Source organism: Ostrea edulis, chromosome 5, assembly GCF_947568905.1.
Source record: "Ostrea edulis chromosome 5, xbOstEdul1.1, whole genome shotgun sequence".
Taxonomy (NCBI): Eukaryota; Metazoa; Mollusca; class Bivalvia; order Ostreida; family Ostreidae; genus Ostrea; species Ostrea edulis.
This window is the reverse complement of record NC_079168.1, coordinates 73,724,358-73,752,260: the sequence shown is the minus strand read 5'-3', so window position 1 is coordinate 73,752,260 and position 27,903 is coordinate 73,724,358. Positions and strand designations below refer to the sequence as shown.

Here is a 27,903-nt window from a genome sequence, read left to right as displayed (position 1 = left end):
CACGATATGCAGGTGATAATGGAATATTGCTACATAAATATTGGAAGTTGACAATGCAGAAGCTGAAATCATCCTGTTTGTCATAAAGTTTATTTGTAAGTAAGTAAGCAAGTTAGTAATTTTTATTTAAAGTCGGAACTATTTACAATAAACAAGTAACATGAGCCAAACTGCTCTTTAAGCAACACATAACACAAATGGTATATATACATACAGTCATAAAACAAACACATTTTTAAATAAATAAAAAACACATACTATATGAACAAAAGAAAACCCACATACATATATAGAAAAATCAAGGGTAAAAAAAGGTAAGAAGCAAAACACTAATGCAGTTGGGAAACAAAAAACATGCATAAATATAAAGGGACTTACTAAAACACAGATACAGAAACATAAAACATGCATAGATATACAGGGAATATATAAAACACAGGTACATATAAAAGAATCAGGGGTAATACACACAGCACCAACACAGTTGGAATAGTAAAATTTAACGGGTAACAATAATAGTTTAGATCACAAATTCAAGATGTAGGCAGGAGAGGCTGGAGTCTGCATGACCTACATTTACAATTTACTCCCCCATACCAATTTAAGACATAATTTGAAAACTGGCTGTATGTTGAGAAATTTCTGACATTATATACAAAGAGTTCCAGAGCTTTGCTGCCTAATATGTGAAAGATTTAATCCCATACCTGGTTGATCTTGATTTGGGTATTTCAGCTGTATTCGTATATCTAAAATTGTATGAATGGTTTTTACGACAACTAAATCTTGCAGGAAAACTGGGATAATTTTGTGAATAAGTTTAAAAGAGCTATTGTTCGCATTCTCCTGGTTTTCAATTATGGTAATTTTGATTGATTTAATGAATTTTCATACGTGCTTTTGTAATCATCATAAATAAATCCTAAAAGCTCTTTCCAGTATCTTTTCAATTTTGCGGGTGTTTTGTTAAGTGCAGAAGTGTCATGTCAATTGACAATAACTAAAATTGGACATAATAAATGAATGAAATATTGTTAATTTGACTAATTTGCTTAAATGTTTGCCTATCCGTTTAAGAACCTTTAATTCCCTTGCTGCCTTTTTGCAAATATTGGTGATATGTGTGTTGAAAGAAAGCTTCAAATCAATGGTGATAACCAATAGTTTTATCTCATCATCACAATAAATTTTCATTCCATTTAGATCAAAGATGCTTTCCTTTTGTGTTTTGTTGCCAATAGATATAGCTTGAAACTTTTTTGGGTTTGCCTGCATTTTGTTTGAGGAGAACCATTTAATCAGAGATCTATTGTCATCTTGAAGTGCTGTTATAACCTGGTCTAAAGATTTGTCTGATTTTGGTAAAGTATCGACATATGATTGAAAATGATCATTATTAATATACATAAATGTAGTACATTGTAGATATATCTAAATGTGAAGATAACTCCTATAAGAAATACAAAAAAGACAGTTGAGTAAACATGGACCCCTGGATATACCAAAGGTGGGATCAGGTGCCTAGCAGTAGTAAGTATTCCTTGTCGACCGGCCACACCCGCCGTGAGCCCTATATTTTGATCACGTAAAAGGAGTTATCAGTAGTCAAAATCAGTCTGCCAAGAACGGCCTCATAATCGGTATGGAACACATCTGACAGTATTTGACCCAATGATAGGTGTATCGGAAAACTAGATCATTATAAAGACCATAGAATTTGCGAGATGTTGACTTTAAACGAGACTGTCGGAACTCCTGCACCATCAATTTATTTGTCAGTAGCCTGTCAGTAGCCTGCTTCAATTTAAAAACTCAACATAAGTAGAACAAGCTCTTGCGTATCCAATCAGTTGAGAGATATAAACACCATATGCAGGTGATAATGGAATAATGCTATATAAATATGGGAAGCTGACGAAGGAGAAGTTGAAATCATTCCGTTTAACATAAAGTTGAGTTGTTAATTTGCCGTTAATATCTACTTTCAATAAAATATCTAAGTGGGAAGCAGTGGTCGACTCTGTGGTTTCTTTTATTTCAAGTTCGCTGTGATATACAGTGTATCGAATCGAATCAATAAAATTATTGTTAATAGATAAAACGTCGTCGATATATTTAAATGTTGAATTGAAGGTCAGAGCAAGATATTTTTTTCTTCTCACGTAGAAGTTTTTGAATAAATTCTGTTTTATAGGAATATAAATACATGTCAGCCAAGAAAGGAGCACAATTCGTGTCCATGGGATTCCAACAGACTGTCGGAAGACCTGATCAATAAAAACCACGAAGATATTGTCAATGAGGACGTCCAGTGTATTTTTATTTCAACTTCAGAGTACTTGCGCGTGGAAGCAGAGTGGCGTTTAACAAAATATTTTTTTGGATGACTGATCACTAGATAGGAATATTTGCGTTTTCTATTTCTGTTGAAGAAGCAACTGTCTATGATGTCAAAAAGTCTAGTCTTTAATTCATCGTGAGGAATGGTCGTGTAAAGTGTTGAAAAGCCATGCGTTTGTATGTTGTTAATTTCAGAAAAATTTTGCGATTTCAAGTGTAATAAAAGTTTTTTAGAATGAATATTTCCTTTCTTACATTTTGGTTGACTAAGCAACTGTCTATAATTTCAAAAATGCACTAGTCTTTAATTTATCGTAAGGAATGGTCGTGTAAAGTGTTCAAAAGTAATACGTTTTGATGTTGATATGAAAAAAGTTTTGTGATTTCAAATTAACTAGAAGTTCTTTAGAATGGTTTAGAATCCACATTTGATTTGCCCCACTTCTGGTATATAATGTGGCACTAGACACTTGAAGTTTCTCCTTCACATCTGTTAATATTTTTCTGAGGAGAAAAGATAGAGGCTTGGCAGACCATTTAGTGAATCTAGGAATGTATCTTTGTTTGTAAGGTTTTTTTTTTAAGTTTAGGAATCCAGTATAGATATGGCAACTCTCATTCATCTGGCCCATTGACTGGGATATCAAATGTTTAAAACTGATGCTTGATGTTGAAGAATTTCATCTTTTGTACTTTAATCATGAAATGTAGGGCAAGATCGTTAAAGATACAGTTGTAATAATGAGCTTTACAAGACAATGTTGATATAAGCCTTGTCTGCTGGAACCAAAACACATTCTTCATATTACCGATCTAATTCTTTGATCATTTCTGGTTTACTATACACAGAAGGATATATGGTTTACACTTTTGTTTTGATGCGTCTAAAACGGGGTTCTTTTTATCCTTTGATGGTCGTTGTAATGATCTGATTTGCCCATATAACTTATCATTGGGTCAAATGCTGTTTGACGTGTTTCATACCAATTGCTAGGCCGTTCTTGGCACACTGATCTTGACTACGGTACGGATTACTACGTTTGCCTGATCAAAACATACAGCTCAGAGTGAGTATGACCGGTTGACAGGGGATGCTTATTTTTCCTAGGCATCTGATCCCACCTCTGGTATGTCAAAGGGTCGTATTTGTCCAACTCTATCATGAAAGGTGAAGATAACGAAGTGATCAATCTCATAACTCCTATAAGCAAATCAAAATAGATAGTTGGGCAAACACGGACCCCTGGACACACCAGAGGTGGAATCAGGTGCCTAGGAGGAGTAAGCATCCCCTGTCGACCGGTCACATCCGCCGTGAGCCCTATATCCTGATCAGGTAAACGGAGTTATCCGTAGTCAACATCAGTGTGCCAAGAACGGCCTAACAATCGGTATGAAACACCCCAGACAGCATTTGACCCAATGATAGGTTGTATTGACGATCTAGATCGTTATAACGATCATAGAAGTTGCGAAATGATGACATCAATCGAGACAGTTGAAACCCCTGTACCATCAACTTGTTTGTCAATAGCTTGCCTCAATTTAAAAACTGACTATACGCAGAACAAACTCTTCCGTATCGAATCAGTAGAGAGATATCAACAACACATACAGGTGATAATGGATTATTGCTACATAAATATGAGACATTGACAATTAAGAAACTGAAATCATCCTTTTTGTCATACAGTTGAGTTGTCAGTTTGCTGTTAATGTCTACTTTCAATAAAATATCTAAGTATGAAGCTGAAGTGGACGACTCTGTAGTGTCTTTTATTTCAAGCTCACAGGGACATATCGAATCGACATATGAATGAAAGTTATTATTGTTAATAGACAAAACGTCGTCGATAGATCTAAATGTCGAATTGAAGGCCACCGCAAGAGATTTTTCTTCTCACGTAGAAGTTTTTGAATAAATTCTGCTTCATATGAATATAGAAACAGGTCAGCTAATAGAGGAGCACAATTCGTGCCCATGGGAATTCCAACAGACTGTTGGAAGACCTGATCACCAAAGACCATGAAGATATTGTCAATGAGGAACTCTAGCATATTTTTTATTTCAACTTCAGAGTACTTGTGCGTGGAATCAGAGTGATGTTTAACAAAGTAAGTTTTTGGATGACTGGTCAACAGATATGAATATTTCCTTTTTCCATTTTTTTAAAGAAGCAACTGTATTCCTTGTGTATCGCATTTCATCCACTCTGACAAGGTATTAAGTTCTTCGTTTCACATTTAGCACACGATGCTAAACTGGAAGTATATTTATTGGAAATACAGGGTGTAGACTTGAACTTGAAATGTGCTGGAATGCAAGACTGAACTTGTTTATGACAATGAATGTTGTTTATATTCCTTTGTTAGTGAATGAGTTTAAGGAACTGACGGCATGATTTGGAAGGAATATCATTTTGTAATATCGAAATTTGTATATCAAGATAAAAAATCTGAATATCATGTTTGTATTATTTGAAATTATTGAAAAAAAAATGCATTATATATTTCAGACATGGGGCAATTACTTTAAAAGGTAATGCATTAAATTAAAGGGAAAGGCAATCCTAACCACATTGATATCGTTAATGACAGTCTTTAATAACAAAAATCCTTGCTTAACAATTAAATCAATATTAATCTATCTTATATTTCAAATTACTCGCCATTGAAGTTTAATTCATTACGTCACACCGTCACACCGTCGGTTCCGGTTTATTTCATCACCAGCACTGTAAACATGACAAGTCACGAACAGTTAAGTTTGGAGCAGTATAGATTTTCGCAAGAAGAATTTAAGAAAACAAGACGTTCAGTCGAGTCGCAGACCAGGAAGATGGTACTCGTTTCTTCATACATGTGAATGTCTCAAACCTCAACTTGTCATTACGCAAATGATGGATCCACAGTTTACATAGTATTTTCTTTTCAAATAACTTTGTTGAGTCAATATATTTCGGGGGGGGGGACTTTTTTCACATCTCCCCTTCGCATTAGTGTAATTAACTGCTTGACAGGAAGGCATCCACATATTTACAATGTATTCGTAAAATCTACCACATGCACATCTTTGATGATCATAGAATCTCATCAAAACCGGAATAGACGGGGTGACGTCAAAATTATTGATTTTTGTGATCTTGAATATAAAAGAGTTCAGCATCATGGCAGCCTCTATAGATGGCGGGAATTTCAATTTTTTAACGTTTTAAAATTAGTACTGAAGCTTATCTAGGTCGTATATCAAAAGAATAGTATGACAAATCTTTATCATATAATTAATCGTATCATTTTTATCATGTAAAAAATTGGGTTGCCTTTCCCTTTAAGACTATAATATTTTATTCCCATTATAGATACCATTACTTTCACAGAAAAGTAATTCATAAATTACAATTACTATGCGTAAGTAATGAAATACATCACACATTACAAAAACGAAATATCAACACATAATTTATCATCCTTGAAGTCAAATTGTAAATATATCTAGGAATTTTACACATCAGAGGTGCATTTCATAATCGTGAGCTCTGACCTTAAATCTTTGCTTGCAATGCTGAAAAGTAAATCTACAGGAGCGGATCCTGGGTAGGCTAGAATCGTTTTGATTGAAAAGTATTGGTCATTACTTACAATTTTATGAAAGTAATGTATTTGCATGACAATTACTTGGAATTGATAAATGAGTCCATTACAGATTACTCCCCATAACAAGGTATGTTCAGTAATGTCATAATCTCATCAATTCCTAATTTTTCAGGCTTTTCTTTATTGTTGTTAAAAGCACACTCCATAAGTTTCTTCTTTTGCTTTTGAAGACTGAGTATTCTTTCTTCTATGGTATCTTTGACCACGTACTGCAATATGCAAAAGAAAAGTCGATATCATATTTCAGTTCTACTATACTATTGTACTTGTTACACTCATTCAGCAAATTATTCTTTCTGTACCTTTATTACTGTGACATCTTTTGTTTGACCAATTCTGTGACACCTGTCAAAACATTGATCCTCGGTAGACGGATTCCAATGCTAAAATAAAGTTTTAATGTCTCTAGTTACTTCTGGTACATAGAAGCAGGTATCATTTGGAAGGTACAGGTGTCAAAGAGACAATGGTGAAACTGTACTGAAATATAGCCAATTAGTTGATGATATTTAAACTCCTCATGTTAAACCAAGGAGATATATAATACTTGTGAAAATTATCAAATTTAATTTGTTTTATTTTACAGAGTGATTTGGATCTAAGTATATATGTCACCAATTGCAATTCGTCTATTTGCAACCAATTGCCGAAATTACATATATTTGTTAGTGGAAACATCCATATTGTATCACATTTTGGTCTATTGACCACATCCTCTCGGTACCTTCAGCTGTTGTCTTTTATGTACACGCCACCGTGAGCAAGAAATACATTTAGATACCGGTTGCGGTGGTCCAATGATTGAAATGTTTGCTTCGTGCCCAGACATTCGAATGTTTGAGATTCCCTTGTAATTTGGCCGTGTGAAACCTAAGACGATAAACTAGCTAGTAACTGCTCCTTCAACACACTCTCACTCTCAGTCGTGGGTATTTTAGTAAGAGATCTTGCATCTTACATACCGAGGTCCCATGTCACACGATAAAGAACCCTCACTGGTATTGCAATGAGGACCGTCCATAAGAAACTAGTCGCGGCTCTTCATCTACAGCTCGTGACATCTTGATATAAGTGAAAATATTTCGAAGGAACAGAAATAAACAAGAAATAGATCGACAAAGCAAACGATCCCAAACTTTCGGTTCAGATTTTAGCGATCGGTTATATTCAATGTCATTGGTCAAATGGTATACCTATACAAAGAATTGTACCAATGAGATCAGGTATAACAAATCTGCACGATTTAAATATTGTAAGTTTTGAGTCGTTTTTCACGTCGATATTTTTCTTGTGTTTTATGCCGATACATAAAGGCAAGTAGACATACACAAAGTGCGGGACAGATATCTCCACCAACAAAAGCAGGTGATTTCGACTCAAATATTTACTATTATAATGAATAGTACAGCAGATAAAGAGGTTGGATCAGGTGCCTAAGAGTAGTAAGCAGCCAATGTCGACCGGTAACACCCACCGTGATCCCTGTATCTTGCTCAGATAAACAAAGCAATCAGTAGTCAAAATCAGTATGTAAAGAACACTCTAACAATTTGTTAATAAAGAAAATGAATTTGACAACTTTCATGAGATAAGCGAATGTTATTTTAAATACAGTTGAACTAACTTTTCAAAGCTTTTGAAGAATTGTGGAATGTCTGAATAACTTGAAAATTCATCCCATCCGAGAATGGAAACTGTCACCTTTTTGAAATTCAAAAAGTCAGTAATCCTCAGATTCTCTTTAACCCTTTATTTCAAAATCTAAAACATTGCTATATTTTGTAAGTCAACAAAGGCGTTAAATTCGCACAACGATTCCTGTTCTGCAAATTAACCACGTATGGTATACTGTACACTGAAATTTATAATCACATGATATGCTTGATTACTGGGGAATTTCATTCCACAATTAATTTCATTATACTGTAAAACAAACCAACTTGACCTTTCCAAGATAAATCCATCAAACGAAACATTAATGAAACCTTACACATTCTGTCTGTACCATGAAACATAAAGGGAAAAGAACCATTACCGGAGTTAGGAGAAACATATGTGAAGCTGCTATCAAACTGATGCCCTCTCCTCCTGCCTTCAGCGACAGCAACATCACTGTTGGCGAGTCAGCTTCTGAGCTTGAAAATACTTTAATACTTTTTGCTCTGGCTTTCTGAGTCATCTTACCATCCAGACGAACGAATCGGAAATTTGAATTCCTGAAAAGAAGATTTGAATATTGATTGTTTGCTTTTTACGTCCCGTCGAGAATTTTTCACTCCTATTCAGACATCACCGACTGTAGGTGAAGTACCACAGATTTAAACTTATAATGCTTAGCGTTCAGGGCCGTAGCAATGAGGGTTCTTTAGAGTGCCAACGCCTGCTGCGAAACGCGACCCAATACGAGATAAGGTCATATCCGAAAGAACCGTGATTCTCAGTTCTAAATATCGAGAGTTTGACGAAGGAGCAATCACTACCTATGTTAACGTCTTAGGTTTGACACAGCCATGGCACGAGTGGTGTTCAAACTCTTGGTTACGAAGCGAACGCTCTACCGCTGAGCTACCGTGACCGGTGATTTGAATATTCAATACGATTGTATTTCGAAAATGGATCCAATAATGAATCGATGAAATGGTGAAGATAACGAACTTTCACGAAGAAATCAATCTCATAACTCCTATAAGGAATACAACATTAAGAGTTGGACAAACACGGACCCCTGGATATACCAGAGATGGGATCATGTGCATAGAAGAAGTAAGCATCCCTATCGACAGGTCACACCCGTCATGAGTCCTATATATAGCCATAATAGAACATTCATACTTGATCTTCTTGACAAAAATAGACGTGTTTCATACCGATTGTTAGACCATACTTGGCACACTGATTTTGACTACGGATAACTCCGTTTACCTGTTCAGGATATAGGGCTCACGGTGGGTGTGATCGGTCGACAGGGGATGCTTACTCCTCCTAGGCACCTGATCCCACCTCTGGTGTGACCAGAGGTACGTGTTTGCCCAACTATCTATTTTGAGTTGTTTATAGGAGTTATGAGATTGATCACTGTTTGTTATCTTCACCTTTCATCTATGTGATGATTTTTACTGAATAAGATAAAGGATGTAGCCTATAACGTAAAATATTATGCTCGAAAAATTTTCACACACAAGAACTCCTCAAATTGTTTTTTTTTTAATCTGTTTTATTTTTTTAAATCTGTTTCAGTTTAATGCTAGATGCATCACATGATTCAAACTATAGTCACTGTGGTCTAGAATATACGCCTTAACACTTTCAAACGCTTCGCAGCAAGCGTTAGCACGTTAAAGAACCCTCACTGTTACGGTCCTGAAAGTAAGGCATATGTCTAAATTTGTACTACTTCACCTACAGATGGTGATGCCTCAATATGAGTAAAACAATTCTTGAAAGATCGTAAAACAAAAAAAGGGTCCTGGTTTGCATGAAATTTGGATTCTAGCAGGCACAACAAACTGAAGATGATTTGAAGTCGATAGCATTGAAAGCGAAAATAACCGGCCATTCTGATTTGACCTTAAAAGTAGATGTTGGCACAATATTAAAGATCTTACATCCTTGACCACCATGCGTAGTAAATTGGGCAATTCACGTACAGATGGCGACGTACCAATATGAGTACAAGAATTTTCGACTTGGCCGTAAAAAACAAAAGAACGTCAAGTGGCGTTATGTTTTATGGATGAGTAACTAAGATACGGACCTATTCTAACCCGGAATCCCACGAAAATATTCTTCCGAACTTCATTGTATGTTTTGAAAGGATACGGAAATAAAACGGAAATGAATATATTCATGGAATGGTGTAGGTAAAAGTAAAATAAATAATGTAGTCCCTGAGGATAAATTTTGAGTTACATTTCATAAAACGCATTGTCTGTCGGTGGTTCAAAAGGCATTTTCACGAGGGCACTCAAAACAGAACATTGTGTACATACAGTCAACAATATTTCAAAATTAAACCCAATTGGAATAGCCTGAATTTGGTAAATAGTAAAAATTATTCGATGTTAATTTCAATTTTGAATCGGTATTACAGCACACAGTTTTGGTTGACATCACCTGAAGTTTCTATCTTATTAAATAATAGTCATAATGTAAAAACATAGTTCAATGGTTGAATCCAATACCTTGTAACACAAAAATTAATTAATTGTTTCATTACATTATACATATTGACATATTGCTGGGCAACAATGCAGCGTGATGATAGTTAAAGAAGTTTGTTCAATTGTTAATCATTTAGCGTTCTCTGAAAGAGAAATGATTAAAATAAGTTTGAATACTCAGTGTTTCCAGATCTTACAATGAAACAAATTAAAAAGTTACAGTGTACGAAAATTCAAAATTCATAGCCAAACAAAATAAGACTACTGAACGCATGATTATCGTTACAAAATTATCTGTAAAATTTCTGTTTGTAGTCATATTTCTGATTTTCTCTTGCCACACTCGTCTTGTCGTAAGAGACGACTAAATGGGGCTGTCCTTCGGATGAGACCGCAAAAACCGAGGCCACGTGTTACAGCAGGTGTGGCATGATAAAGATTTCTCACTGCTCAATTGCTGTAAGCGCCGAGCATAGGCCCAAATTTTGAAGCCCTTCACCGGGAATGGTGACGTTTCCATATTCATGAGTGAAAGATTCGTGAGAGGTACGTTAAACAATATACAATAAATCAAAAGAATATTTTATGAGCAAGAAAACGCTACGAGAAAAGCTGTCGATATCGTACTCACTTTAATGGTTCCTCAATCACATCCAAAAGAGTAGTGAATTCCGAAACAATTACACTCTTAACATCCGGGCAATTCTCTCTTAAATGCAGTAGATCATTCATCAATGCTGTTGTCTGAATAAAATGAAACGATTCTCATAATTCTTAAAAAATTATCAGATAATATTTTTGTTGCGATTTATACAGCTCGATCATTTCTACATTAATTGTGAATAAAATATAGCATACCTTTGTACTGAACACCGATTTATCTAATTCAGGCCTTCCTAATCGAAGAGCGAGTTGCTCAGGAGGGCATTCCGTTATCGAGTTCATTGTCAGTCCCCCACGACAGTTCGGACAAGCCCCATGCTGTTGAATCACCTCAAGAATACATACTTTGCAGAAAACATGATCGCAGTCCGTTATAACAGGTGCCTTCATGCCTTCTTTAACACAGATTTCTTCTAAACAAATACTACAGCAGTCATTTTCAGATAGTCGTAGTAAGGACGCTAGCTTCTCCACCGATGATTGTGTGGAGTCAAAGTCTGTGAGAGACCTAGCCAACTTAACTTTGCCAACTAAAATTCAAATTAAATATAAACAAGACATGCCATCACGTCAATACAGCTTTATGGAAGTGTTGCAAATATCTTTAGGAAATAAATAAACCAAGGCTTAAATAGTTGCAGTCTGGTTGGTCTCGTGTTTACATCCTATATTTCGTCAAGACTACTTCAGTCAGCTAGAGGTTTAGCGGTGACATTTTTATTCTATAGTATTATGTATATGTAGTTTTTGTTTTCATTTTCATTACATTTCATTGTTATCTTATTTGCTTTATTCATTTTTTACTACCGCATAATCTCTAATATCCATTGTAAATATTCTCCCCGCTAACACCACTTTCCTAGAAATAGCTTGCTTTATGAAACATCCGACTTATTTGAGGTTCATTAACTCGTGTTTCGTCTTCTCCAACTTAATCTAACACCAATGACTTTGATGATTACTTCTGAACACGATGCCAGGTCATGACCGACCTAACATTAATGATAAATGTTCAAGCAAAAGGAATTATTTTCCGCGTTTTAAAATGAAACAAGCCTATGTCAAATGTATATATTGAAAACATCTCCCCTTTCCCATGATGTACTTACTTAAATCAAAGTGAAGCAAAATAATGAGGTTGGTTTTTTTATTATTTTGAATTTTTTATATTTATAAAAAGCGATTAGGTTATACACACCTTTGGCTTTGCGGGGAATAATTTCTGGGTGACAGCATAGCTGTCGTAATCGTACTAAAGCTGCATAAAATATTCCAATTTCCTGGAGGTGTCTCCTCTCATCAATGAGTCTAGCAAAATCGGAAAAAAGAAGCCAAATACAATGTGCATTTATAATATTCAATTATTGAATATCTAATTTATGGCGACTTAATATCAGGTACTATGTGCTTTTTAAGAAAAGAGATGGACATAGTAATTATTACCGACGAATGAGTTGTTTGCAACCTCTGTCAAATTCTCCGTAAATCTCCCGTTCCTTATCAGAAAACACTAACACTCTTTCATATATCCTTTTCGTAGGTAAGGATATGATTTTCTCTCCGTTTATAGTGGACGTTTTTGTTCTTCTCAGTGCAATAAAGTTCACCAGATGAAACACGCGCCTAAATGAAAGGTGAAGATAACAAACACTGATCAATCTCATAACTCCTATAAGCAATACAAAATAGAAAGTTGGGCAAACACGGACCCCTGGACACACCAGAGGTGAGATCAGGTGCCTAGGTGGAGTAAGCATCTCCGCTATCGACCTGTCACACCCGACGTGAGCCCTATATCTTGATCAGGAAAAAACATTGACCGATTCACTTATGACAATCAAAATACCGGTATACAAAATATTTTATAGGTACAAATGTCATCCAAGTCATGATTAATTATAATGAAACTAAAAAACATTAACTATACAGCAGATTGCCATCTTTTCATTTTTATGAATATATTTCAATATCCTAGAAAATCGAGGATATTAACTTAAGTGCTTTTTATTTCATTATGGATTTTTAAGGTAAACAAAACCAAGATTAAGAAGAAACGAACATCATAATATTTCATTTATCATTGACAATGATGTCCAAAATGAAACATACGTCTTGGCATCCCCGTCCCCATACACAAGAGGATCCACTATAATTTTCTTCCACTGATTGATATCAGTAAAGGTGTCGATTTTGAGAAATGATGTGAGAGACCATAACTCCTCAATCTTGTTCTGAATGGGGGTACCTACAAGATTTCAATTTTAATTCTGTTATTTCATTATCCACATTAGGATTGTACTGATATATACGAAGGAAAGTGGGAAGGTAGAGAATATAAAAAAAAAATGGGGGAAATCTTTTGAAATTACGATAATAAAAAACTTCTTTTGAGAAGTAACTCATACAGGAAAAAAGACATGACTTATATTCTTGTTAACTGTGCTAATACATGGGGAAATACAAATATGCTACTGGAACTGCACTGCTGCAGGAAAGGCGCATTTACAGTTATGTTTTTGAACATTTAGATTGATTAATTGATTAATTATTGTTTAATGTCCCTCTCAAGAATATTTCACTCATATGGAGACGTCACCACTGCCGGTGAAGGGCTGCAAAATTTAAGCCTATGCTCGGCACTTATGGCCATTGAGCAGGGACCGCCCCATTCAGTCGCCTCTTACGACAAGCAAGGGGATACTGAGGACCTATTCTAACCCGGATCCCCACGGGACTTGAACATTTAGAAAAAAGTATCTACACGGTATTGCAGACGATTTTAACCTTCAAAGATGATAATCGATTCCATATTCGGATTAAAAATTGATACCAATTATGTATATCCAATCACCGTGACATTATGTCAATTACCTGTTAAAATCCATCTTCTTTCTGAGTGGAGGCTGTTGATAGCCTGAGTTTGTTTAGAGGAAGGATTCTTTATTTTGTGCCCTTCGTCCAGTACTACTCGGAACCATTTCACCTGTTGTAGAGTGCGTTGCGTCTGTCGAGTGAAACATAATTGTTTGATACACATCAAATATTACGTAATTGACAGCATGTACGTATAACGAATATAACTAAACACATTAAAAGATACATACCAAGAACAAAATTATATATATTGGCGGGGTGTATGTGTCTATTTACTACTAAAGTTGATTTAATTGATTGCGGCTATGTGATTGGTTGATTATATATTGTTGAACGACCCTCTCGAGAATTGTTTTTCACTTTTATTAAGCTATTACCGTTCACCATTGCTGGCGATTCCAGTTTTTGAGCAGGGGGGGGGGATTTTTATCGTGCCACACCTGTTGTGGCATGGAGTCTCGTTTTTGAGGTCTTATCTGAAGGACCGCCTCATTTAGTCGCCTTCTACGAAAAGCAAGGGGTACTGAGGACCTGTACTAATCCAGGTCCCTAAAGTTAAGTTGATAAGATGACGATATATATTATGCCATTAATTCTAATGGATGGTGATTAAAATACAGGGCTGATGTGGATATGGGTCTGACCCAGTGATGATTAGATTACGAACCCAGGTTCTTCCCAGTTGTGAAGCAAGCGTCATCATCACTAGGTCACCGCTACGCCATTGGTGAATTATATTATAGACGTTATATTTTAGCTTAAAGCTTTCAGCTTAAATATTTCAAAGAATTTTCTCGCATTAAGTGATGCATGTATATCCGAAAGGGGGTCATTTTAATCGATATTTCTTAATTGCGTGCCCAGTTCAATTCGCACAAAGTGTGCATATGTGCTATTAAGCAGTAAATGTATCAATCAGCTCTACAATGTGCGCATGTGCCAATAAAGCATGACTGTAATGTATTGATATCTAAATATGAAGACAAAACATTCAGTCCCTACATGTAAGAATGTTATTTGAAGTTTTCATAACTTTTTTCTATCTAATGAAAAGGTGATGATAACTAACAGTGATCAATCTCATAACTCTTATAAGGAATACAAAATTAAGAGTTGTGCGAATACGAACCCCCTGGATAAATCAGAGATGAGAATAATCAAAGAATATCGATTTTACATACCTTAGCATCTATCCTCAGTGTGTCGTACGATGTAATAACAATATCATTTTCGGTGAGAACAGACACCTCTGATCTGTTCCTGCCATGGAAAGTGGACACTCTCAGTGGATGCATCGGATCAACATGCTGAGTAATTTGGGTCTGCAAAAATATATAATACTCAATAAAGAAATCCTAGACATCAAATGCATTCAGTAATTTTTCTGGCTCTCTGAAGACAACAGGGAAAGTACACTGTATATGACAATATATAAAGTACATCTGTTACATCACATATGATATTCTAACAGAATATTTTACGATCCGCTGAAGCGCTTTTCCAGATAAAAGTTTCTTACCTGCCATACATTGATGACAGACAGGGGTGCTACAATAAGTGTAGTTTTTGAAGATTTCTTCCTTTTCTTTCTCTTTTTTCTCTTCAGTAATTTCTCTGCATCATTGGTGGCTGACAGAAGAATAAACTGTTGTATACCAAAATTAGTTTTCCAAATTAATTCATTTTACTCGATGCTTTATATATTTGAAAAGGATACCTTTCATCTCCACTTCTTCTAAATCTCCTGTTTGATGTGTGTACTGAAATCATAGCATTTATTGTAAAAAAAAAAAAAAAAAAAAAACTAACAACGTTTATATAAACACAAAAATATACAACCTGCACTGTGCTAAACCAACAGTTACATGAACTGGTTTTTTATTGAAAACTCTCAAAACTTACTGTCTACTCAGTACTCACAAGTGTTGATTTTCAACTAAGAGTGTATTATGAATATGGGTTGTAATGAAATAAAAGTGATAGAACTGGGTTGTAACTCTGATCGAAAAAAAAACAATTAACCTGGTACCTATAATTATAGTTTACCTTTGCTTTTTCCTGGGATTTTACTGGTTCTAAAACAGATGACTCATCATTCTGAAGAGATGAATGATCATCATCTGTCACATCTTCGGTATTCGGAGATACTTCTTCATTTCTCTTTCTTTTTCCAGTATCAGAGAATACATCTGTATCGTTCGACAACTCATCCAGGTTAGAATTAAGATCACTATTTTTATCCTGCTCCTTTGATGCAGAGCAAAAATTACTATTTTTACCCTGATCTTCAGATTCAGAACAAACATCACCACCTTCACTATGCTCCTCCGATTTACAGTCTGTGACTTCATCTTGAGCACGCACCTCGTGGTCAGACTGAACATCTTCCTCCTCCGACGGTTCCTCTGTATCGCTGGATGCATTCGTATATTGTGTTTGCCTCTCCGTGTCAGAGTGCTGATGCTCATCTTTTTGTTCCACCGCTTCAATGTCTTCCTTCCCGTTTTTCCTCGACTCACTGACTTTATCGAGAGGGTGGGTGGATTTCTTTGGATTCGTCACAATTAGGGAAATTACTGTGAGTGTTTTCCCCAATCCCATCTCATCAGCAAGAATTCCTGTAAAAGATCATTTATACATAGCTTCTTACACTTGCCCTTTCAGATATTGATTATGTTATCATTCATAATGAATATTGTCTTGAAATAGACATTTGTTAAAAACCGATGTCTTCATTGCAAATAGAATTAACTCATAAGCAACCCTTGGCTCGATTGCTTATCTTCCTCAATGTATAACTACAAAATAATCTATACAAGTCCCATGTGTCTGTATAACGTATCACGCCTCGAGAAGTATTTCTCACTCATGTAGAGACGCCATTAGCTTCAGACGAAGTACCACAACATCTGACCTATAAGTAAGGGTTATTTATCATGTCAAAGCCTACCGAGAAACGGGACCTCCATTTTAATTTCCGAAAGACTATCACTTCTGTTGCCAAGCACTTGGCAAAGGAACAATCACTACATGTTCCTATGTGAAAGGATAAGATAACGAACAGTGATCAATCATAACTCCTATAAGCAATACAAAATTGAGAGCTGGGCAAACACGGACCCCTGGATATACCAGAGGTGGGATCAGGTGTCTAGGAGGAGTAAGCATCCCCCGACCAGTCACACCCACCATGAGCCCCATATCATGATAAACGTCTTAGGTTTGACGCAGCAGCGATATTGAGAATCAAATCCAAGCCTTCCGGTTGCAGAGCGAACGTCTTAACCTCTTGGCTACCGCAACCGGTATCCATGCAAGTCAATATGTTTTGTATCGACCGGTACCTATACAAGCCAATATGTTTTCTATCGACCGGTATCCATACAAGTCAACGTGTTTTCTATCGACCGGTATCCATACATATCAATGTTTTCTATCGATAAGTATCCATACAAGTCAATGTTTTCTATCGACAGGTATCCATACAAGTCAATATGTTTTCTATCGACAGGTATCCATGCAAGTCAATGTTTTCTATCGACAGGTATCCATACAAGTCAATATGTTTTCTATCGACAGGTAGCCATGCAAGTCAATATGTTTTCTATCGACCGGTATCCATACAAGTCAATGTTTTCTATCGACAGGTAGCCATGCAAGTCAGTATGTTTTCTATCGACAGGTATCCATACAAGTCAATATGTTTTCTATCGACAGGTATCCATACAAGTCAATATGTTTTCTATCGACAGGTAGCCATGCAAGTCAATATGTTTTCTATCGACAGGTATCCATGCAAGTCAATGTTTTCTATCGACAGGTATCTAAAAGTCAAGATGTTTTCTATATGTATGTTTGTGTGTTGTTTTACATTCTATTCGATCACTCGTATAGAGACGACACATGTTTTCTAACATTTCAGTAATTAATAATACCCAAAAAATAACGTTAGTTAATATTGGTCCTGCTATTGTAAATTTCTCACCTCCTTTGATGCTGCGAGGTTTTGTAGTCTGTTTCTGATATGTGATGTTATTATGGTAAACATCAGCTTTCAACTCCCAGAAAGGTGGCAGTTGGTCTCCTTTCTCTTTCATCATCATCCAGTGAAGGGCTTGTTTCTGATGTACATGCAGTGGTGTTATAATTTCCTGATGAAAAAAACACACACATATATAACAGAAAAGTAGTACCACGTGATTACCAAAAGGTATGATCTATTAACTTTTATGACGTAAGAGAATCAGAATTACCACTTGTCTGCAACACTTACTCTGTAGATAGGTTTGATAAATATTTCTGGGCTTGTATTTTAAGATTCATATTGCAGTCAGACCTTTTACAGGATCGACTACTTGTGTTTGGTTTACTTTGTGTTGAAACCGCAATGTTCTTAAAATATACAGTAAATATCGCGTGAAACGTCACCATTTTACTTGCATTTCTCATTATGATTCGCACCTTTCTGGATTTTACAGTCATATAAAGTTACTTCATAGGTTTAAAATGAAGAAAAGGTTTTATCTAAAACGACTAGTAACTAGAACATGAAAAATATGTGACCGGAAAGTTTTTCATCAAAGTAATGTCTCGGAAATGAAACTGACTGAATCGTGAAATAGTAATTTCTCAAACCTTTGATGGCTCTGCCGGCGTCTGTTTATCGTCTTCTGTCAAATTTTCAAATATTGTGTTGACTGTGTCTGCTTCCTGTATATTGTTAAAGATAAATGTATGAAACACAATACATCTGTAAAAATCAGAAATACCTTTCCCCTCATGTATATATATGTAAATGTATAAATGAAAGAAAGCAAGTGTGAGCAAGCTCACATACCCTACGCTCCAACATTGCTTGGCAACGCGTCACATAATGAACGGTAATTGATATGCATTACTGCAAGAACAGGACAGATGGGCTAGAAATTCTAAGCTCAAAAGGGACATAACTCCCATAAAAATTATTGAATCAGATTTTCCTGGGAATATGCACATCTACACAGTGTGTCCTTAATAACTACAAAGTTTCATAAAATTCTGTTTAGCGGTCTCAGAAGAGTTGCACTAACAAGAAATGGGCTGACGGACGGACCGATCAAAAACATTATACCCTACGCAACATCGTGTGGTGTATAATAATAGATGCATGCATATTTCTACAAAATGTCTTCAACATATGTAATTGGAAGGGACTGTGACGTATGATTTTAACACAATATTTTATTTGATTGATTGTACATTGTCCCTCTCGAGAATCTTTCACTCATATGGACACGTCATCATGAAGATACCAAATGCAATTTGTGGAGGTATACTTCTCCTTAAAGGTGCAAGTGCAATGTCAACATCCCTATTTGCAAATTTTAGAAGCTTAGGAAAACTGATGGATGCCAATTATTGGTGAATTATTTCTGTAAGTATCTTGGAGATTTATACATCAAAATATTAAACACATAAAAAATTATAAGTGGCAATCTGGAAATAAAATTTAGCAGAGCATAAAGTTACTTACAGTCTCACACCATTAAACATTTCCATTTATCAAAACTAATTCATTTTTATTTTAAAAAGTGCAATTTTAGTAAATATAAAAACACGATCTACAGATCAACAACCGACACTTTAACCGACTGAGCTATACAGCTAGGCGATGAAACTTTAGAGAAAAAGGAAGTCAGCCAGTGCTACGATGTAGTATGCCTCCTTAAATGAATGTAAACTATTTTGATGTCAATGAGGCATGATTTTCCTGTGCGGAAAAAGATAGCTGACGTCTATCAGTCATGAGTATGAAGGAATTTCCAATCACATGATGTGTCCATTAGTTTCATTTACAAATCATACTTGACATGTACACTGCACTAATACCATCACCATTTTCACCCAGTGTTATCTTCTCATAAATGTTGTAAAATCCACTTCCTTCTCGTTTTAAATTCGCCAAACTTGGCTTAAGGAGATACTCCACATCGCCATAATGGCTGACTCCCTTTTAAGACATGGATGAAAATATAACAAGAAATGTCAGCAATATTTGACTTCATTTCAAGTAACTGAACAGTAAATCGCGGTTTCGAGTCCAGCAGGGGTTTTAATTTATTATTATTATTATTATTATTTTAATTTTTATTTTTTTTTTTTTTGCTTTCTAATAAACCTCCAATTGTTGACTGAATAAAGTAAATTTGAAAGTTTTCAATTTCAAAATATTGTTACAAATATCCTTCACTTTTCATCCATATCAAATATCTTGTGTTGCATTCCTCCTTAAAGCTTTTAGAGTCATCCGTATTTTTAAAACTCGCCCAGATTTCAATTCTCTAATGAAGACAATGTTGATGAAACGGTGGAACAGGATTGGACTTTTTGGAGTCAAGAAAATTGTATCGTTATCAGTGTGTAAGTTTTAATTCACGTTATTACTGACATACAGTTACATTCATTTAATCTATAAGATCTCTGAGACAGGAATATCTCTGAATATATCCTTCCGTTTCACCGGAAGCCCGTGATTTGAGTCAGTTACAATAGAAAACAGCGATACTTCTTTTCAAGCGTTTAGCTTCTGATGAATTTCAAATTTTGCTAGCATTTCATGATAAGCGTTGGTTAAGCGAAACATTTAGATGCATCCTCAGTATATTTCAAATAACGAAATCGAGATAATTCAGACGCATAATAAGTTGGTATTGAATGCTGACCTTATACGCAAACATACAATGAATTACCTCCTTCATGTTTAAGAAATGGTTTTCGTCAAAATACACATCTGATTTTTCCTCGCAGCCAAGGATTTTCGAGATTTCTTCTTTTGAATCTGATGGACCAATGTCAACTTTTACTGGCACCCCGATGTCGATTATTTTTTTCAAAGTAGATATTTTATGGTCCTCCTTTCCAAATATGTTTAGATCAACACCAATGCTGTTAAGCAGGGCATTCTTACTGCCATGTACAGCAGTCCTGTGTTTCATTTAAAAAGACAGACAAATGTGGAGAAGATATTTTAATAAAAGTGTCATTAGAAAAAGTATTAATAAAACTGTCTTTATGATATGCTTAACATTGATTTGATACTCTTTAATCATTTCATGTATATGTTCAACATTTAAAAATTTTAAAATGTTTTCGCATGATGAAGAAAACTACAAATTGAAATCTAGAGAAGAAAAATAGTTTTTATTTAGAAAAAAAAACCGTGAATTTATGTACCAACGAAATTGCTTTTAGTGGCCAAGATTAAATTACTGAAACGCCAGTAGTTTTGAGAAATCAATGTGAGTAGAAATAAATGTAACACGTGAATAATGGAAGTTCATATTGTAAGTTCTAACCCCTCAATTCCTATGACTTTCCTGTCCCTTAACGGTGAGAGAACAGTGGCGACATCAGATTTCAAGTATCCAACCTCTATGCCATATTTGTTGGTGATCACTAGTGAGGTTTTACTGGAACCATCCTTAATCAAGAACACCTCCTCTCCTGCTTCAACCTGACAAAACCATTTGTACACTAGTTATATTAAAATCGTGTAGAGCATGCTTTTGATATACTATTTGAGTTCAGTATTCAGTTCGGTAGTCGGGTTATAATAATAAGAAGAATAAGAATGTCCTATATTTATACAGGATAGCATAGTAAGTTTTAAAAAACTAGTTTACATTGTGGTCCTGAAAACATAATAAGCTATCTACATATCGGTACATGTAATTAAAACTGAAAATAAACCAAAAAATCTATATGTTTTTAATTTCCAGGATGAAAAAAAATCTAAAATAAGTGGATTTAAAAGTTTCCAATGTTGGATAATATTTTTTAAAAATCTGGCATATTATTCCATAACTGTGAACCGTCAATTGTAAAAAATTGTATTACCTCTCCGCGGAAATTTCCCATCCCTACAATCACCGGTCTCACGGTGCAGTATCGTATGAAGTCCTGATTCGGTATATGACTGGTAACAACGTCCTCTGGGAACTGTGGGTTCAAGTTAATATAAGGTGCACATTCCGTGCTGAAATCAGTTTCGTGTACTCTTCTTCTTTTCTTTGGTGGCTTAAATATACATATACAGTATTTAATGCTGTATCGAAGGCTGAATTAAATATACATATACAGTATTTATTTCTGTACCGAAGATTGAATTGAATATACATATCCAGTATTTAATTCGGTATCGAAGGCTGAATTGAATATACATATACAGTAATTAATTCTGTATCGAAGGCTGAATTGAATATTCATATACAGTATTTAATTCTGTACCGAAGAGTGAATTGAATATTCATATACAGTATTTAATTCTGTATTGAAGGCTGAATTTAATATTCATATTCAGTGTTTAATTCTGTATCGAAGGCTGAATTGAATATTCATATAGAATATTTAATTCTGTATTGAAGATTGAATTGAATATTCATATACAGTATTTAATTCTGTATCGAAGATTGAATTGAATAATAATATACAGTATTTAATTTTTGAGACATGTATACAGTACTAGTATTTAATTCTGTACCGAAAGCTAAGTTTATTGGTAATAATACACCATGAAATTTGTCTTTGTAAATTGTTTTTATCTGATCAACACTGTCTTTCGTGAAAGTTCTTTGGGTTTTATCTCTATGGTTTTACACAGATCTAGAAAATTACAGACATTTTATGGCTTAAAGCACATTCCCTAGTAAGAAAACTTTGGACTGCGCAGACTCGTGAGGGTGGTACCGTATATATAGATTTTTACAATTGTTATTTACTGAAGAAAATCTAAAAGTAGATGGAAAACATAGACTTCCAATGAGGGGTAGTGCCCTTGTGTCAGAGTCCTTTAAATGGAAACGGGGGAAAAGATTTGGGGTAATGAAAAACCATGATATCTACATGCCTTGCAGTATCACTTTCGTGAAATGTAATAACATGTAGGCCTATATAGCATACACCTTGTCGCTGAAACAAGAATTTCCTACTAGTCACGTCTAGGAAGTTACATTTTGGGAGAGGGCCAACAAAGGCTATGCTTGGGAGAGGGCCTGCATAGGCTATGCCTGGGAGATGACCTGCATAAGCTATGCTTGGGAGAGGGCCTGCATAGGATATGCATGTTGCCAAATCCTATTGAGTTTCTTCATAAATATGTTAAAATATCAAAGCCATATTTAAATATTAAAAAGATTCATAATGAATATGAAATATGACTAATTCCCTCATGATACATGTTTTTACTTTCCACTCAACAGAATTTAAGATTTGCAATAACATTTGGTTACCAGATTTCTGTCGGTTTCTTCGTAGTGTTGAATAGTCGGTGGAGATAAAGAAATGTCGCTATATTCGTCGTTTCTGTAAAATACCGGTGCTGTATACGGCAAATTGTCGATCATGTCCTATAAAAAATATATAGGTAAAAGATGAATCAATTTCATAAATAAATAAAACTTGAAGAAATGCATTATCAAAATGGGAAGGAGCAAATATAATCCATTCAATTAAAGATTTTTTAAAAGCTTTCGTAAAATCAAAAATGTTTTATAAAATCATGTAATGGAGGTTAATTCATCTTTGTCATATTTACTTCAATTCCTTGATCTCTCGGTTCATCATGAGGCAATGCCTGATGAGTATTGTTCCATGTTTCGTTGTCAAAGGTCGCAGAAAAAGGGATATTTTCCAGATCGTTCTGTGAGAAATAATTGAATGATCTCTTTAAGAAATATACATTCAACAATGTTGGTAGAATACTTTACTCTGGGATCCAGACGCCTAGTGGTCTTAAATCAACTTACAAAAATATGAATAATAAAGAATTATTTCTATTCTTTAAAATCATACAAGATTTTTGTAACCTTTGTTTTTTTTTTTTTTTTTCCTAACTCGGCACTGTTGCACATGTCATTAAAACCACGACTGACAAGTCTCATGTTACATAAAAACTGAAGCTCTAAATTCATTTGGACACTTTCTATTGTCTAGAAATATGATTAAGAAAAGTAAACTAAATCAACAAGACGATTGAAAAAACAATTAATTTAAAACTCACCCGACTTAAGATATATTCAGAACTGCATATGCAGTGATAAGAAAGCGTAAGTAAATTAGAAGCGCAAGAATCAAATCTCTACCCAATCAAAGTCTCCTTCTCCACTTGTGTAATAATTCTGTGCTGTCATTTCGGTATTGTCCCAAGGATCCTGGTTTGAAAACTAAATATAAAGTCATAATACTGAATTTTCTTAGATAATAGAGAACATCGTGATTCATTCAAATTGCTATCACACAGTATATGAATCAGCTACTTTCACTTCTGGACAGATACATTATAAAACACATTTACTTGAAATTACCAACATGGATTATCTTAAGACATCCCAAATACAAAATTATCTTTACAGAAAACATTTCCAATTGATATACATGTATCAATCGAAAATATCACGTCATGGAAACCAGACTTCCGTTCCGTGTCCTTGCTGTACCTACCGGATCCATCACCTTTTAGATTGTAGACCACGCCCCTCGTCATCAATACATTTATCTGTTTCGGTGAAGCAAGAAACAAATTTCTTCCTGAAAATGAAAAATATTAAATACTTCTTTTCAAAATTTTGAAAACTGTTTTCCATATGAATACAGTTATTCCATATGAATACAGTTATTCCATATGAATACAGTTATTCCATATGAATACAGTTACTCTGGAATGACTGAAACGAATCCCCTGATTTCATTTTTACAACATACAGTGTACTACATATACAGTATTCGTTCATAAAGGAATAAATACAGTAGACCCTTAATAGGCTGTGTTTGCTATCCGTTTTGTGAATAATATTATTCAAATCGAATAAACAAAGTACACATGTACCTATATGCAGGTTTAGAAGAGAAGCGTATAAATAGAAACACGATCACTGTACATGTACAAGTTGTATAGGAATATGGTGTTTTCGCTGCAGTCCTATTTATACAAAGTAAGTTGATTTCCATCGAATCATGAATAAACCTTATTTAGTCTCCACTAAGCCATGGATAATACTTGATTTCCAGTGAATCATGAATGAAAAATAAACCTTAGTTCCCACTGAGTCACCAATGAATATTAACCTTCACTGAGTCCTAGTGTGTACTGATGTTAGTCTTCAATGAATCGTAGTCTTTACTGGTTCATGAATAAATCTTGGTTTCCATCGAGTCGTCGTTGAAAATGTGAAGATTGATCCCCAATTCAAAAATTTTGATCTCCGTAGTTTCCATAGAATCGTCATTGAAAATATGCAGATTGATCATAAATTTATTTTTTTTAAATTGATCTCCGTGGAAGAAACACACTAAGTATATCATTACCTCATCATTTTAAATAACCGGTTATATACAAAAATAGATACTCTGGTCGAATGTGAATTTCTGAAACAGGACTGGAGATGATTGTCCGGAAATCGCCGATCAGGACAAAAGTTGAGTTCGTATCTCGATATGTTAAAGAATATGTTGACTTAGTAGCTCCATGCTTTTTTCTGATAACCTTTCTGTATAAAACTAAATATTACAAGTATCCATAACGTGTCTCTAACACATTGTATCTTGGAGTTATTAATTAGTGGCGTGTTGCTGAGTATACATTTCCTCCTGACATGTGCACAAACTGCATTACGACAAATACATCTCTTACTAATAAAAAAAAAACACCACACATGAATCATAAATTCTTGTTATATTCTTATACTTTATTATGTGTACAAAAACCAATTTTAAAAAATAAATTCTTGACGAGGATTTACGACTTCAGTACGTTGTATTTCGAACTGATTCCATGGAATGTTCAAATATCTTGTTATGTTGCTCTTCCTAGTTTGTCTTAAAGGGATGTAAAATTGTTAGTAGAATTATCTCAAAATGGTTTTAGTTCTAGTGAAACTTTATTTACATGCACTTTGTGCACGCTGCACATGTAAATGAATAAGTATGTGTACACCCGTCTGATTTTTTTTTCCAAACTTGAATTCTTCGTCATACCTTATACATGTATATAGCTTTGTAAGATTAAAACGGTTTTCATCTATGCGCTACCTAGGTCAGAGAGATTTCTATACTATAGTGCATCAAATTTCAGATGAGAGCTGATACAGTAACATGTTATTTAAAAAGAAAACAAAAATAGAACACAGTTCATACAAAATCCATTTCCGCGAATATGAGTCGGAGTAGTTACATGTATGAAAGATTACTATATATAGACGAAACACCGATTAAACATCGTAAGCACATATCATTTCGTCTCTAAAGTTACTAAATGACTCTTCGTAGGGATTTTTTTCCCCATTGCTGACAATTAAAGTATCTATAGTAATTCTGCATTCCCACTGTGGTCTATACAAAACATAATGATTATGTCTGATTATACTGATATTGTTCAGCTATTACAGTGTGGAGCAGTGTTCTTCAAGCAGTATATACATGATTTTTTCCACAGTTGGCCAAAAGTTAAAAATAACAACAGGGCTTCATATCACATGACAGTCATTTCAATGCATACATAAAATAGCTTCATTGTTTCAGTGTTGCCCGACTAACATTTTTAAAGAGATAAAATGAATAAGGGTTTCTTATAAATGAGATAGATATTACCAATTTGATGGCATGCATCATAAATGGGCTCCGATTTGTGGCATTATTTAAAGTACACGAAACTTAATCTGTAACCCAATAATATATGTCCATGTATAATCAAATTTGCAATTCAATAGCTGCTGGGATAGTCAAACAAGTCCAGGAAACTGTTGAATACCTAAAATGTGTTTAGCTCAAGGTCCATAACTCTTTCAAAAATAGATCAACAAAGCTCAAACTCAAATTTAATTTGTAACCAATGGTGATACAAGTCAATATAAAAAAAATTGGTACAAAAGTTGAAGGGATAGCAAAAGCGTTTGCACGAATGGACGCAATCACACACAGGCTGATTATAGAAGGACGACTGCCTATTGAGGTACCCTAATTATATATTCATTTTCAATACTTGTATGTACTTCTTATTATGCTTAGTGTCGTCTTAATTAGTCAAGAACGTTTTATTTATTTATTTTTTAAGCCAAATGGCTAATCCATACAGATACATTATAATAAATGTATAATACAGAAGTGTTTGGTTTAGCATTAAATATACAGAATACAAATATTACATAGCTTCTTATCGAGTTTTATATACACTTGGTTCACGAAAGTTTACTTCCTGGTTTTACACAAAGACACCAGTATATCAAAAGATAAGCGTACCTGTCTTATCAAACACACAAAATGACATTGTCCTTCTTAAGAAACAATAAGAATTGCTATTATGGCGAGGGATAATTTATAAAATACACACACTCACCTTTAAGAAATTAACTGAATTTCCGAATAACAGCACTTCCTTATCCAGCAATGATCAACGATCTGAATAGTTGGGCCAATATTGATTCATAAGTTATACGTTTAAACTTTTTTATGCATCGCATGTGCTTAACAATGATTTACTACTCTGAACTTCCCCAATAGCTTTAATTATAGTCCACATGTCATCTTTCTTACTTTCGGTTTCGTATCTGATAAACTAAAGATATATTTCTGAGAACCGTAAATGATTTCGATCTTGTACAGAAGAATTCATGTCTTTAAGTAAGGAACAGCAATCACGATTAAAGACGATTAACGATGGATTTTAATTTACAAAGCATTAGTTTGCTGGCAACACTATATAAAGTTGATAATCAATAATTAAGTTCATTATTTTGTGTTATGACGTTCGAGCAATTTAGTTTTGGCAAAAAAAACCCCATATCTTAAAAGTAGTAAAATAGGATTAAGGGCTTGAATGAAAAATAAATATATGTACATTCATAATACAAAAATTCAACATTTACTGTGGCCCATGTCTTAACAAGAAAATTGATGCCCTGTTGCCTATTCAGTACGGTATCAGGACAACTCGCCCCCAAGACAACCCGTCCCCTCTTTGGGACAACTCGCCCCTAAGAAAACTCGCCCTCAAGACAACTCGCCCTCTCTTTGGGACAACTCGCCCCCCTCTCTTAAGATAACTCTCCCCTTCGTATCATACATGTTTACAATTATTATTTTTGGTCTAAATCCAAGAGGTGGATTAGCAAAAATTAATAAATTTCTTATAGATAGTATATACATCACAGACAAAAAGACATGTTCACATAAGCACCGAACT

At 34.7% G+C, this 27,903-nt stretch overlaps 1 protein-coding gene across 3 annotated transcripts; it reads right to left on the bottom strand.

The window, feature by feature from the left end:
- Positions 1 to 107: 107 nt before the first annotated feature.
- On the bottom strand, positions 108 to 27,637 carry LOC125649297 (helicase-like transcription factor). Of its 3 annotated transcripts, none has more exons than XM_048876734.2 (23): positions 27,058 to 27,637; positions 24,168 to 24,254; positions 23,810 to 23,890; positions 23,263 to 23,367; positions 22,958 to 23,074; positions 21,567 to 21,746; positions 21,026 to 21,183; positions 20,420 to 20,654; positions 18,327 to 18,401; positions 17,677 to 17,842; positions 15,738 to 16,309; positions 15,409 to 15,451; positions 15,211 to 15,320; positions 14,873 to 15,013; positions 13,689 to 13,821; positions 12,927 to 13,062; positions 12,261 to 12,440; positions 12,016 to 12,125; positions 11,013 to 11,347; positions 10,786 to 10,898; positions 8,030 to 8,210; positions 6,297 to 6,377; positions 108 to 6,203 (listed from the first exon to the last, which is right to left on the bottom strand). In XM_048876734.2, the coding sequence occupies exons 2-23, from the start codon at positions 24,174 to 24,176 to the stop codon at positions 6,045 to 6,047; spliced, it is 3,420 nt and encodes a 1,139-aa protein (XP_048732691.2). In that variant the 5' UTR covers positions 24,177 to 24,254; positions 27,058 to 27,637; the 3' UTR covers positions 108 to 6,044. The 3 variants fall into 3 exon arrangements, with proteins under 3 accessions (XP_048732691.2, XP_056021457.1, XP_048732692.2); XM_056165482.1 differs by having other exon boundaries at positions 24,553 to 27,211; XM_048876735.2 differs by having other exon boundaries at positions 24,792 to 27,211.
- Between the last annotated feature and the right edge of the window lie 266 nt (positions 27,638 to 27,903).